The sequence below is a fragment of the Euprymna scolopes genome, chromosome 37 (genome assembly GCF_053919585.1).
Source record: "Euprymna scolopes isolate OS-2025 chromosome 37, ASM5391958v1, whole genome shotgun sequence".
In the NCBI taxonomy this organism is placed as follows: domain Eukaryota; kingdom Metazoa; phylum Mollusca; class Cephalopoda; order Sepiida; family Sepiolidae; genus Euprymna; species Euprymna scolopes.
This window is the reverse complement of record NC_136518.1, coordinates 34,568,565-34,582,341: the sequence shown is the minus strand read 5'-3', so window position 1 is coordinate 34,582,341 and position 13,777 is coordinate 34,568,565. Positions and strand designations below refer to the sequence as shown.

General features: G+C 35.4%; 1 protein-coding gene across 2 annotated transcripts in view; it reads left to right on the top strand.

The window, feature by feature from the left end:
- LOC145261130 (cationic amino acid transporter 2-like) overlaps positions 1 to 13,777 on the top strand; it is a 135,091-nt gene that overhangs the window by 66,728 nt on the left and 54,586 nt on the right. For both annotated transcript variants that reach the window (XM_080119394.1, XM_080119395.1), the window contains exons 2-4: positions 1,539 to 1,658; positions 4,626 to 4,745; positions 11,685 to 11,813. In XM_080119394.1, coding sequence (XP_079975520.1) covers positions 1,544 to 1,658; positions 4,626 to 4,745; positions 11,685 to 11,813 — 364 coding nt within the window. In that variant the 5' untranslated portion in view covers positions 1,539 to 1,543. The remainder of the gene's footprint in view (positions 1 to 1,538; positions 1,659 to 4,625; positions 4,746 to 11,684; positions 11,814 to 13,777) is intronic.

Genomic DNA, 13,777 nt, shown 5'->3' with positions numbered 1-13,777 from the left:
ATATGCCTCATCAGTATGACACTAGCAGTCATTAAAATAAGAAGGGTAATTAGAATGAGAAGGGCAAGTAGAATGAGAAGGGTAATTAGAATGAGAAGGGCAAATAGAATGAGAAGGGTAATTAGAATGAGAAGGGCACGCAATTTGTATCTTGATCTCATTCCCATTTCCTGTTTTAGTCGCAAGAAAAAAGTTGCAAGAAAAAAGTTGCAAGAAAAAGTTACAAGAAAAAAGTTGCAAGAAAAAAGTTGCAAGAAGTCATAAATAAGAACACCACAAACTAATAAACAAAATATGTTATATACCAAGTTATAAACACTATTTCAATAACAATTTATGTTAAATATACGATAAAAATATATATTATATATAAAAATCACTTTGTGTATGTGAGTTCCTTCCTTATAGGTTCCGAAACGGCTGAGCCTATCTTTTAAACATTTAACATAAAGGTAATTTATGTATCTGGCAATGTTTTTAGATATGTTTTGTACAGAAATTTGTCTGATAAGTATCGAAAATCGAAAAAAATTAAATCCTAAAAATAGTCTTTCTTTCTTACAGATAAAAAAGAACTTTTACAGGGAATTATTTTAGGTTGCACCGACAAGAGAGATAATAAAATCTCAAGAAATAATTTCTTCTTATAAAAAAAGCAGATTTATTGATATCTGGAAACACAGCTCAGTGGTAGAGCATTCGACTACAGATCGAATGATCCCATGTTCAAGCCCAGGTGCCATTTGAATGGTACTGATAAATCGTCATCTTATTTTATTTTAATTTTCACTTATTAATGAATTCAATTTACGCTAAAAGAAGAGGTACCATTTAAAATCGCCGCAAATCATTTCTTTGTTTGCATATTTTAAAACTAAACATTAACCAGAAGTGAGTTTCCAGAGCATTCATTCTCAGCTGACGTGATATTGTAAACAAACACAGACGGAATTTGATGAACTACATTATCATTATTATTCATTTTATTTTTGGTTTATTTATTTATTTATTTTTGCGAATTAGTCCACTGGATGAATTATTCCTCCTGATATATAATAATCAATGGAGGATTAATTCTACAATAATATATACGCAATCTGCATAAATTAAAATATCATGTTTAAGCGTATTGTACGACCGAGCAACACTAGGCGTTCAGCTAGTATATGATAACAATAACTCATTGACCGTTACAAAGTTTCAGACAAAAGATGTTCCGTTTCAGAAAAGAGAAAATGGTAATGTTAATGCTATCAGAACATTCACTGTCACTTGCGAACCCCCAACTGCTTCAAAAATGTCTTTCTGACAGAAACATTTTCTTAAAGCAAAGGTCACAGCTTTTAACAAGAATTATTAGTATATTTTGCAGAATCAACACAATTCTTCCATTGCAATGAAAGTATATTTTAGTTTTATCATTTAAAAAGGTTAAAAAAACTTTATTGAATAATGTACATGTTTGTCGTCTTCAAGTTAAAGAGATATCCATAACATAAATAAATTTCGGTTAACATTTTTGTGTTTTCCTTTTCCAGATAATATGGGGCTTTCATTTCACTTATCCACGCTGCTCAGGAGAAAAGTTCTGAAAGAAGAGGATATTGGGAAAACAAAACTTGCTCGAGTATTAACTTTGGTTGACCTTACGCTTTTGGGTATGTATTGATGTTTTCTTATGTATATGTGTGTGTATCCGTTATATATTGTATGTGTGTGTAAATTTAGTTTGAAAATTGATATCAGTGGAGGTTCAAAGTTGTGTTCTGTCCCGCCTACAATCGTTTGAGTCAGCTTCAATAATCCTGATAAACATACACGTCTGTTTGCATAACGCGCCACCTTTGAACTCACCATTCGTTTCTTTTACTGCTTCTTTTATGCATTTTTTTGTATGAATTAAGTTGCATAGAGTGTGCGTTACTCACACATTCTTCTTCTTCTTCTTCTTCTTCTTCTTCTTCTTCTTCTTATTATTATTATTATTATTATTATTATTATTATTATTATTATTATTTATTTATTTATTTATTTATTTATTTTTTCCTTAAGCGAATGAACACGACACCAACGCTATTCAGGTAGGCTACGATTTTCCCTGCAGATATTTGACTGTATGTGTAAATATAGACAGGAATAAAATAATAAACAAAGAACTAAATAGAAAAGGAGAAATTAACGCAGAGTTATGCTTATATTTATACAATATTTCGTTTATGAAATTTTGTTGAGAATAAGCATTTATTGAACAGTGTTACGATATTTTTCATTTAAAAATACGAGGTGGAAGAAATGTAGGCGAAGTCCCCTGTGTAGAATCCACGATTCGGTGACACTTTTCCAACATATTAACGAAATGCGACACTTTGCCTTCGTTCAGATCAATATTCTTATAAAATAACCAAATAAAACACACGAACAGCAAAAATGACAACGCAAAGACCAAGGGTTTATATATATATATATATATATATATATATATATATATATATATATATATATATATATATATATATATAATTATTTTTTTACTATAATAATTAAATACCTACAGACACTAGTGTTTCATCCTTTCGGGATTCTTCAGTGCAGGGTGTCACGATTACTACCAGTCGAACGATTCGAACCCCGCGACACGAGACATCTCTGGCTCGATTAGCGGATGTTTTTATTACATAATAGGTTCCAATCTCATCCAAATAATCTTCATACAATACCCAATGAGTCGAGAGAGAATTCGGCAAATAAACTAAAATCTCTCTTTTTTTTCTCTTGCCTATAAGAAATGATCACTCTAGTCCAAAAATAATAAGAAATGATTACTCTAGTCCAAAAATAATAAGAAATGATTACTCTAGTCCAAAAATAATAAGAAATGATTACTCTAGTCCAAAAATAATAAGAAATGATTACTCTATTCCAAAAATAATAAGAAATGATTACTCTAGTCCAAAAATAATAAGAAATGATTACTCTAGTCCAAAAATAATAAGAAATGATTACTCTAGTCCAAAAATAATAAGAAATGATTACTCTATTCCAAAAATAATAAGAAATGATTACTCTATTCCAAAAATAATAAGAAATGATTACTCTATTCCAAAAATAATAAGAAATGATTACTCTATTCCAAAAATAATAAGAAATGATTACTCTATTCCAAAAATAATAAGAAATGATTACTCTAGTCCAAAAATAATAAGAAATGATTACTCTAGTCCAAAAATAATAAGAAATGATTACTCTAGTCCAAAAATAATAAGAAATGATTACTCTAGTCCAAAAATAATAAGAAATGATTACTCTAGTCCAAAAATAATAATAAATGATTACTCTAGTCCAAAAATAATAAGAAATGATTACTCTATTCCAAAAATAATAAGAAATGATTACTCTAGTCCAAAAATAATAAGAAATGATTACTCTAGTCCACAAATAATAAGAAATGATTACTCTATTCCAAAAATAATAAGAAATGATTACTCTATTCCAAAAATAATAAGAAGCGTATTTTTATTCATGAATGCTATATGAAATTAGCTTGATTCTGCAATGGGGATGGAGAGGGCTTGGACGATGGAGAGATTAGAGTTAGAAAATACAAAGTACTTAACTGAGGGATACATGTTGTATCGACATAAAATGTCCAAAGGAAGTAATATTCCGATTCTAAAGATTTCTGGAAATTCAGTATGCAACAAAGGTATGGTCCAGTCTTTTGCTCACATCCCTTCAGTGGGATCAACATTGTCTCTCTCTCTCTCTCTCTCTCTCTCTCTCTCTCTCTCTCTCTCTCTCTCTCTCTCTCTCTCTCTCCAGCAAGTATATCCATAGCATAGTGAAAAAATAGTTCTCTCATTTCACATCTCCTTCAACAGGATCAACATTGTCCTTCTCTCCAGTAAATAATTCCTCATAGCCTCCTGGAAGGCCAGTTCTTCCAGATCGCATCCCCTTCATTGTCATTCTCCAGGCCTTCTTTTCATGAGAGGCTTTCTTGTGGCATAGTTGTAGATAAGTACTTTTACTTCATGCAAGATAGCACTGTCTTTAGCGTCCCAGACTTTTGTATGCTTATGCCATGCAGCAACAACTTCTTTGCATCACTGTTGTAGGGCAATCAAATCTGCATTTATTGTCCGGTCTAACCCTTGTGGATTGACTTGCGCTCATGGTGTTTAGGCATGGATTCGCTTCACCGCACGATCGATGAGACACCAGACATTATGCGTCTTCACTGTTAACTTGAATAAATTGCTTTAACGGTTTTTGCTGATTCGGGCTAAAATGATTCTTTTGTTTCATTTCCGCTCACTTTAACTTTGAAACTTTAGTGAAAGAAAAAGAAAGAGAGAGAGAGAGAGAGAGAGAGAGAGAGAGAGAGAGAGAGAGAGAGAGAGAGAGAGAGAGAAAAGTAGAAATACACTGCGACAGGGAGGGGGTTATTTCCGATGGGGTGTTAATTGTTGTCATTCGGAGGATGGGGGAGGGTTGTTTGGTAATTAAAAAAGGTGGTGCTCATCTGATCTCTTCTATATTATAGCCCGTCATATTATTTTCAGATTAAATACAGGAAAAGTTTATTAACCATGATTCATTTGATTCTTTTTATCTTTGTTTTTCAGGAGTTGGCAGTACACTTGGCGCTGGTGCCTATGTTCTTTCTGGAGATGTTGCTAGAAAAACTGCAGGACCAGCAATCGTTGTTTCATTTTTTATTGCAGCAGTTGTCTCCATTCTTGCAGGTGACTCATTGCTTGATATATTTAAAAATGTGCCTTGATAAATAAAAAGTTTGAAAGCGCCAAAGTTTTGGGATATATACACTATAGAAACTAATTCCAAGAAATCCTGGAATTTAACAACGTTATTAGGTGCAAGCATATTCTTAATATCATCAGCCATTTTTTTTTAGCCTGGTTTTCTTCCTTTATTGTCAACTAGTAGTTCAACCCGGCTTGTGCTCTGGTTCCATATACTGTTCTGTTATGTGGAGATATGTAATCAACCCGGAACATTCTACATAAGGAACCGAGTCACCGGACTTTTGAACAGAGACTCCTTCCTGAACGTTAACACGCTTTATTTGTCTCTATGTAAATATGTAAATAAACTTCTCTTTCAGTATTCAAACTACAGTGTATTTATTTATTCATTCCTTTCACGGAATACGTTATCTGTGATTGTCCTTATGATAGGCCACCTTAGGACATATCAAATTGGCGACGGAGACGAGATACAAACTCAGTAAAAAAAAAAAAAAAAAAAATGAGCACGTGGTGAGTGTGAAATTAAAAAAAATAACAAAAAAATTTTTCTCAAAGAGTTTATATCCGATTAAGGAAATACAGCGAAAGACTAGTATTCACGCAAGTACAAAGAATTTTTATAGTCTTATTGCCGTTTTTCTTTGAACTTTCTGAAAGTTGACGTCATATCGTCTCGTTTTGAAAAGCAATTCGGAGGTGTTTTGTTTTTGGTTAATATGATAAAACGAATTGTATTGTGGAAATTGTTTTTCTGTCATAAAGAAATTCTTAAAAGAAGTTTACGTGTATTTGAAAAAGACGAAAAGGATCTCTGAAAATTTGTAAACTATTGATATTTTGTGTGGTGAATTTTTTTTCTCTTCGAACATTTCTCAAGTACTGGCAATTTTTTTCTTTTCGTGACGAGATCTGAAGGGGAACATCTTATTTTTGGAACAAAATTGTGTATACATTGACTTTGTATTTGTGCGTTTAAAAAATGTCTTCTGAACAAATAACACAGTTGACGAAAACGTTAACTAAGAGCTTGATCGCTCAGCAAAAACGGATGTTGATTCAGCAAGAACGTTTTGAATCACTCGTCATTCAGCAAACTACAGAGAATCGTTTATTATGTGAAACTGTGTTGTCACAAAAATCTAAAGATGGCGCATCTACATTTTTTTCTGGCGGATTTCAAATACGACCCAGAACGAGGTGATACGCTCCCTACCTATTATCGTAGGTTCGAGACGATTTTTAGAAAAAGATGTGAGAAATGGTCGGACGAGGAAAGAATCACACTCCTACTTCAGAAATTGGGTACGGAGGAAAACACAACATTTACGAATTTGATTTTACCTTAGAAACCGAAAGATATTTCTTTTTCAGAAACTGTTCGAATTATGTACTCGATATTTGGTGAAATAGACAGCCTTTTTCATAGAAGGTATAAGTGCTTGAACATGCAAAAAGAAGAAACTGATTCTATTGTCACATATGCGGGTAAAGTCAACGCCCAGTGTGAACTATTTAAATATAAAGATTTGTCAGCTGACATGTTTAAGTGTTCTATATTTGTTCAGGGACTGACAGCACCGAAGGACAAGGATTTAAGGTCAAGGATTTTATCGATTATGGAGCAAAATCCAGAAATTAACTTGCAAAAAGTGACAGAAGAATGTCAGAAATGGATAAATGTGAAAAGGGATACCACTAGGATAGAGGGAAAAACTACATCCCACGTCCTAATGGTAAAACGAAAAACATTTTTCAAGAACAAAGGAAAAAGTTTTGAATGTTTGAGCTGTGCGGGTTTGCACTTAAGAAAAAATTGCCCTTTTAAAGACCAACCTTGTGCCAAATGTGGTTTATTCGGGCATCGAGCCTCCTAGTGCCGAATTAAACAAAGTAAAGACAAAAAATATAAGTCTAAAGTAAATGTGGTGTTGTCAAAAGAAGAAATGAGACAATGAGGCAAAAGAAAATTTGTCAAAACCAAAACAAATGATCACAACAACTTTTGGATACAGGTAGCGATATTTCAATTATCGACGAAGTGACCTGGAAGAGGATTGGGTGTCCAAAACTGGAAAAACATTTAAAATTGCCAAAGAAGTATCCAGCAAGAGATTAAAATTCATGAGAGAATTTAATTGCAGTGTATCCTTTGGATCAAAAACTTTTTCTACAAAAGTATCAGTTGCCTCTTCAGAATTGATTGGATCGTTTTATTTGATTTATGGGAGCTACCCATAAATTCATTTTGTAACAGTGTGAGTGTAGCTGAAAAAAAAATTCCAAGCAAAATGAGGATTTTCTTACGGTCTTAAAAAGTGAATTCCTCAGGGTTTTTTCTGAGGGGTTAGTAGGTACTAGGACTGAAGTGAATTTTGAACTAAAACAAAATGTGAAACCTGTTTTTAAGCCAAAAAAGAAACGTGCCTTTTTCTTCAAAAGAAGATATTGAAATTGAACTGCAGAGACTAGAGAAAAATGGTGTAGTCGAAAAAGTTGACTATTCGGAATGGGCAATGTTAAAAAGAAAAATAAGAGAATTCGGGTATGTGCCGATTTTTCTACAGGCCTCAATGACTGTCTTATGGATCATAGTTATCCACTTCCATCCCCTGAAGACATTTTTACAAAGCTGCATGGAGGGAAAATTTTCTCCAAAATTGATTTATCTGAGGCTTACCTTCAGGTAAAAGTCAGTGAAGAATGTTCGAAGTATTTGTGTATCGATACCCATTTAGGACTCTTCAGATTCAAAAAGCTCCCTTTTGGTTTGAAAGTAACGTTATTTCAGCAAATAATGGACACAATGCTTGCCGATTTAGGTTTTGCAATCGCATATTTGGATGAGATTCTTGTAAACAGTAGAAATGTACAGGAACATAAAGAGCATATCAGAACAGTTTTCCAAAGAATTGAGGAATTTGGTTTCAAATTGAGTGCCGAAAAATGTTAATTTTTTTACAAATATCTGGGTCAAATCATTGACAGCCAAGGCAGAAGACCGGATCCTCAGACAACAGAAACCGTTAAGAGGATGCCAGCACCTCGCAATGTTACCCAGTTACAATCTTTTTTGGGGTTTAGCACAATATTATGCTATCTATATCCCCAAAATGCATAAGTTGAGAGCACCATTGAACGAATTATTAAAAAAAAGGACGAAAGTGGATTTGGTTAAAGGAGGGCCAAAGTGCATTTGAAGAGATTAAAAAAATGCCTGCTATCTGATTTAGCACTGGCACACTTCGATCCACAGAAGGAATTGATTGTGGCATCAGATGCAAGTGATTACGGTATAGGAGCAGTACTTCTCCATGGACTGGAAGACGGTTCAACAAAGCCAATAATTCATACTTCCAGATCACTTTTTCCTGCAGAAAGAAACTATTCTCAAATTGAAAAAGAAAGTTTGGCAATAATTTATGCAATTAAAAATTCCAGAGATTTATTCATGGCAAGATTTTATGTTGCAGACTGACCACAAGTCCTTGTTGACTATTTTTGGATCTAAAAAAGGCATACCCACTCACACTGCAAACAGACTTCAACGATGGAGCATAATTCTGTGGGAGCCTTTCCTAGTCTCACACAAAAACACGCGTTCACATCTCAAGCTATATTACTTGTCATACGTGCACACAAGCATACGCGCGCACATTCACACACGTACATATATTCACGTTCGCATATATACACTCACATTCACGTGTATACACACACACACGTTAACGTACACACATGTACTCACATACACGCACACGTACGCACACAAGGGCAACGTCACTTCCCCTTTCAAAAGAAACCCACACATGCGCAAAAGACCACCGGAAACAATTATAAAAGCAAGAGCAATAAGAAGCATCTTCCTTTTCGGACCAACTCTCGAGCTGAGAGGTTCGGCGAACCAGCCGCCTCACTTTCACTGCTACTATGTATGGGGCACAAGCTAACAGACAGTATGTACACTTTATACGTTTTCTATCTCCATGGCCTGGATTGACTTTTTCTCATTCTCTCTCTATACTATAATAGACTTTCCTCCTCACCAGCTAATAGCGAGAGACGCACACCAAACTGGATTGACTTTTTCTCATTTTCTCTCTCTATATATATGCTGCAATAGACTTTCCTTCTCACCAGTAAACAGTGAGAGACGAACGCAGACATAAACTTTCTTCCACTTGTTTCTTTACGAAATAAATCCTAGTTTGTTTAATTCAAGTAAATGCGTTGTTCGTTCCTTCCTCAAAGCAATTAATTTTTCCTTTCCCAATTCAAATCATTTTTCCTATCTTGTACGATTGGGGGATATGTATAATATATCCACCAGTCCAGAAGGAAGGCCTTGATGTGCGGATATACATATTGGCCTAATATGAACCGGGACATCGAAAAAATGGTAAGAGAGTGTCGAGGGTGTCAGGTAGCAGCAAAGGAACCACCTGTACAGATACAACCGTGGCCGAAGACGGATGCACCATGGATGCGGTTACACATTGACTATGCACGTCCGTTAAATGGACATTATTTCTTAGTGGCTGTCGACAGCTTAACAAAATGGCTGGAAGTGTTTAAGTGTAAACATCCGACATCGACTAGTATTATAGATGCATCTATTCTATAGATACGTCTCTTCAGCAAAGAATTTGAAGAATCTGCAAGGCCCTATCCATTGAACATTTAACAACTGCAATATACCATCCAAGATCAAACGGCCTCGCAGAGAGATTTGTTGACACGTTCAAAAGAGCTTTAAGGAAACACCAAAGCATGGACACTGATGAGAAGAGTCTTGAAAATTTTTTGTCCGTATACAGGATCACCCAAACACGAATGCTGGTTTATTACTAACTGAACTAATGTTCGCACAGAAAATCAGATCCGTATTTGACAGGATTTTACCAAATGCAACCAAGACAACAGCAACGAGAGAAAATCATTCGACAAGGTTCTACAAACCTGGTGACAAAATATTCTTCTTGAATTGTAGGACTGGGAAAAAACATTTGGGAGGAGGGGATGATTATGAAAAGAATTGAACACATACTATAATCGGTAAGAAGTAGTAAATTTGACTGTCGCTGGCATATGAATCAGCTAAGACCTCGACACACTGATGACTACAAACAGGCAGAAGATAATGAACTTCTCTTAGAAGTATTGTATGAGTCTTTTAATATTTCTCTACCCATAGCACAACCTATTCCGAGAGTGGTATCTCCTACTCCAGGTCAGAGAGTACCAGTTTCACCACCAGCTCCATCCCCTCAAACGGTGTTGAGGAGGAGAAAAAGTACACGGGTGAAAAGAAAAGTTAACCGACTGAGCCCCAGATGGTATTAAGCAAAATTCTCCAAGGAGTAATTGGCTTGGGGAGGTGTTATGTGGAGATAGATAACCAACCTGGAACATTCTACATAAGGAACCGAGTCACTGGATTCACTGGACCTTTATGAACAGAGACTTCTCCCTGAACGTTAACATGCTTTATTTGTCTCTATGTAAATATGTAAATAAACTTCTCTTTCAGTATTCAAACCACAGTGTTATTCATTCCTTTCACGGAATACGTTATCTTTGAGTGTCCGTATAATAGGCCACCTTAGGACATATCATGCTCATAACTTTATGTGCATATGTATAGATATTTTAAAAAGTTTGACACATCTCCAAGTAACCTACATCTAAAATTTCAAGTGTTTAGATCCAAAATTGGCGGAGGAGTTTCGTAGAGTCTGCAAAGGTCAAATCTTTCAACTTCGACCTCTTGGCAGCCAAATTTTCGCCCCAAAACTGATTAAAAAGTGTGCTGCATGTCTGAATACCCTTTATGTAAAATTTCAAATGTTTAGACCCAAAATTGGCTGAATAGTTTACTAAAGACCGCAAAGATCAAATCTTTTGAACTTTGACCCCTTGGCAGCCAAAGTTTCGGCAAAAAACGATTAAAAAGCTTTCCCTATGTCTGAAGTCTGAATACACTTTATGTAAAATTTCAAATGTTTAGAACAATAATTGGCTGAGTAATTTGGTAGAGGCCGCAGAGGGCAAAAATTTTTTTAACTTTGACCCCAATTTTGACCCCTTAACATTTATTGTTTTGGGCTCAAATCAAATTAAAATGTTTGATCCATATCCAAGTAACCCACATCTAAAATTTCAAGTGTTTGGACCCAAAATTGGCGGAGGAGTTTGGTAGAGTTTTCAAAGGTCAAATTGTTGAACTTTGATCCTTTGACAGACAAATTTCTGGGCGAAAACTGATTAAAAGGATTTTCCCAAATCTCAATACCCCATATGTCAAATCTCGAGTCTGTAGACTGAAAATTGACAGAGTAGTTTGGTAGGGAAATGTACACACACACAGACACACAGACAGATACACAGACAGACAATTTCTTTTTTATAAATGTATAGAGGATCTACCCTAAATATTTTATCTTCTTTAAGAACAATTTGCGTTTTTACGCCCTTCTTATTTATCCACTATCAAAAGCTATGTAGATAAGAAATTAGTTTTTTAGAAGAATTGAATTAAATACATGATAGCATTACAAGTTTCAGCCATTTTGTCTGCTTTTCATCACAAATTCTGACTAGTTTTGTCTGTTTCATTAACTTTTCTTTTAATTTTTCTTAAGATTTAATTCAATTTTAATCTCTGAAATGCATAATTTATTACAATACAAGTAATTTTCTAAGAAAGTATTCTAAACATTTTTTTCTCATATGTTTTTGATGTCTTTGAAAGTAAAAAACAAAAATCCACTCATGGAATCGTTAATAAAATTAAATTCTTTCTATGTGACTAAGCTACAAAATTTTTCTGCTCTGCACACATATCCCTTTCTAGTCCAGACTTAATTTTTCTATTATTTTAGAAAATGTAAATATTCGCCATTTGTCTTTTTCCTAAAGGCCTGTGCTATGCCGAATTTGGTGCTCGTATTCCTCGGACAGGATCTGCTTATGTTTACAGTTACATCACTGTTGGAGAATTCATAGCATTTATTATTGGATGGAACCTTATATTGGAATACGCAATTGGTAGGTTCCTTTTCCCTGATTTTCTTTTCTCCATGATTTTCTTTTTAAAATATTAATAATCAATTTGTTTAAAAGAAACAAAACAATTTGTTTTTTTTTAAATAATCGATTTGTTTTTTAAAATAATCGATTTGTTGACATTTAAACAGTTATTCTCTATTGTTTATCGAATAGAAATAATTTAAAAAAATGTAGCGTTTCTACACTTTATCGCTGAAATTGGAGACACCATTTTATTTCACACACTGCTGTCCAACTGCAAGGGAGAAACCATTATTTTAAACTATGGCCAAAGCATAAAATAAATAACAAAAAAATGAAAGTGGTGAACGATTGCTTCTGGAAAGGGAAAGAATAAATTAACCTAAAATTAGAATTTATTACTTCCAGAAATGTGGTGAAACTGACATTACTGGAGAAAATCAATCGTGGCAGTATTACTCAAGAAGACATCTATTTTTTTTTACATCAGGATGATAGACTTTATGCATGGGCTATAAGAAATTTGTAGCAGAAACAAATAGAACTCTTTTCTTGTGCATCAGTGCCTCCCCTGACTGTGCGATATGGCACATACTGACCAATCAGATGCATAGCACAGGGACCTTCCTTACCCTCTAAGGAACTCTAACTCCTCCTTTTTCCAGCCAGACGCCAAAGAGAGCAGACCTGTTTCCTTGGCAGATAGAGAGCGGACCTGTTTTATTGGCAGATGGAAATTTAACACAAGAAGCAACATCAGTGGCTATACTTACAGCCATTGAACGCCTCACCAGAGAGGTGTGAATATGAGCAGGTCACATTCGCCCGATGCCACTTCAAAAGCCGCTCACCTTCCCCACACCACCATCGCCATTCAAACATGCCAGGACTATGTTTTTACCATAGTCGTTATGGCACTGAGGCACGAAAATGTAAAATGCCCTATTCTTTTCCTAACCAGGGAAACTAGATAGTCGGAAGACGAGCACGGCAAGCTTTCCACAAAATTCTAACAACCGTGCCTATTTCGTTATGGACTCTCGATCCCAAGCACATTGTTTGGTGGATACGAGTGCAGATTGCAGTATCTGGCCACTGAAACTCATTAAATAGAAGCCACCAGTGTCACTTATCACACTGCAAGCGGTAAATCATTCTCCCATTCCCACGTACGGTCAAATTTCACGTTCTCTGGACTTGAAATTATGGAGAAACTTTACATGGGTTTTTACTGTAGCGGATTTACCTTACCCACTCCTAGGCACGGACTTCCTGCATCATTTAAATTTAATGGTAGACATGAGCAGACGCCGGCTGATAGATGCTGGTATGGAACTTTCCATCCCTGGCATAATGCCAAATGTCCCATCTATCAACCCAGTATTTTTCATTGCCGCTTCAAATGATCCTTACCACGAGTTGCTATACTCTTACCTGGAATTAACAAACCTAAATTTTGTGGTGAGCAAACCCACGCACACCACAAAACACCACATCGAGACCACAGGTGCTCCTGTGTTCTCATACCCTCGTTGCCTCCCTGCTGATAAACTTAAAGCAGCGAAGGCTGAATTCAATCATATGCTACAGTTGGGAATAATACGCCCCTCGTCCAGTCCATGGGCTTCCCCTTTGCATATGGTCCCAAAACGTGACGGAGATTGGCGTCCGACTGGGGACTAACCGACGACTCAGTGCCATGACAGTACCTGATCGTTACCCAATCCCACATATACAGGATTTTGCTTCCTCGTTGCATGGTTGTAAGACCTTTTCCAAACTAGATTTGGTCAAGGCTTACCATCAAATCCCAGTAAATCCGGCCGACATATCAAAGACGGCAGTAGCACCTCCATTCGGAGCATTTGAATTTTTAAATATGCCTTTCGGTTTATGTAATGCTTTAGTACTTTTCAGCGTTTCATGGATGAAGTAGTGCATTATTTGGACTTTGTCTATAACAATATAGACGATATTCTTGT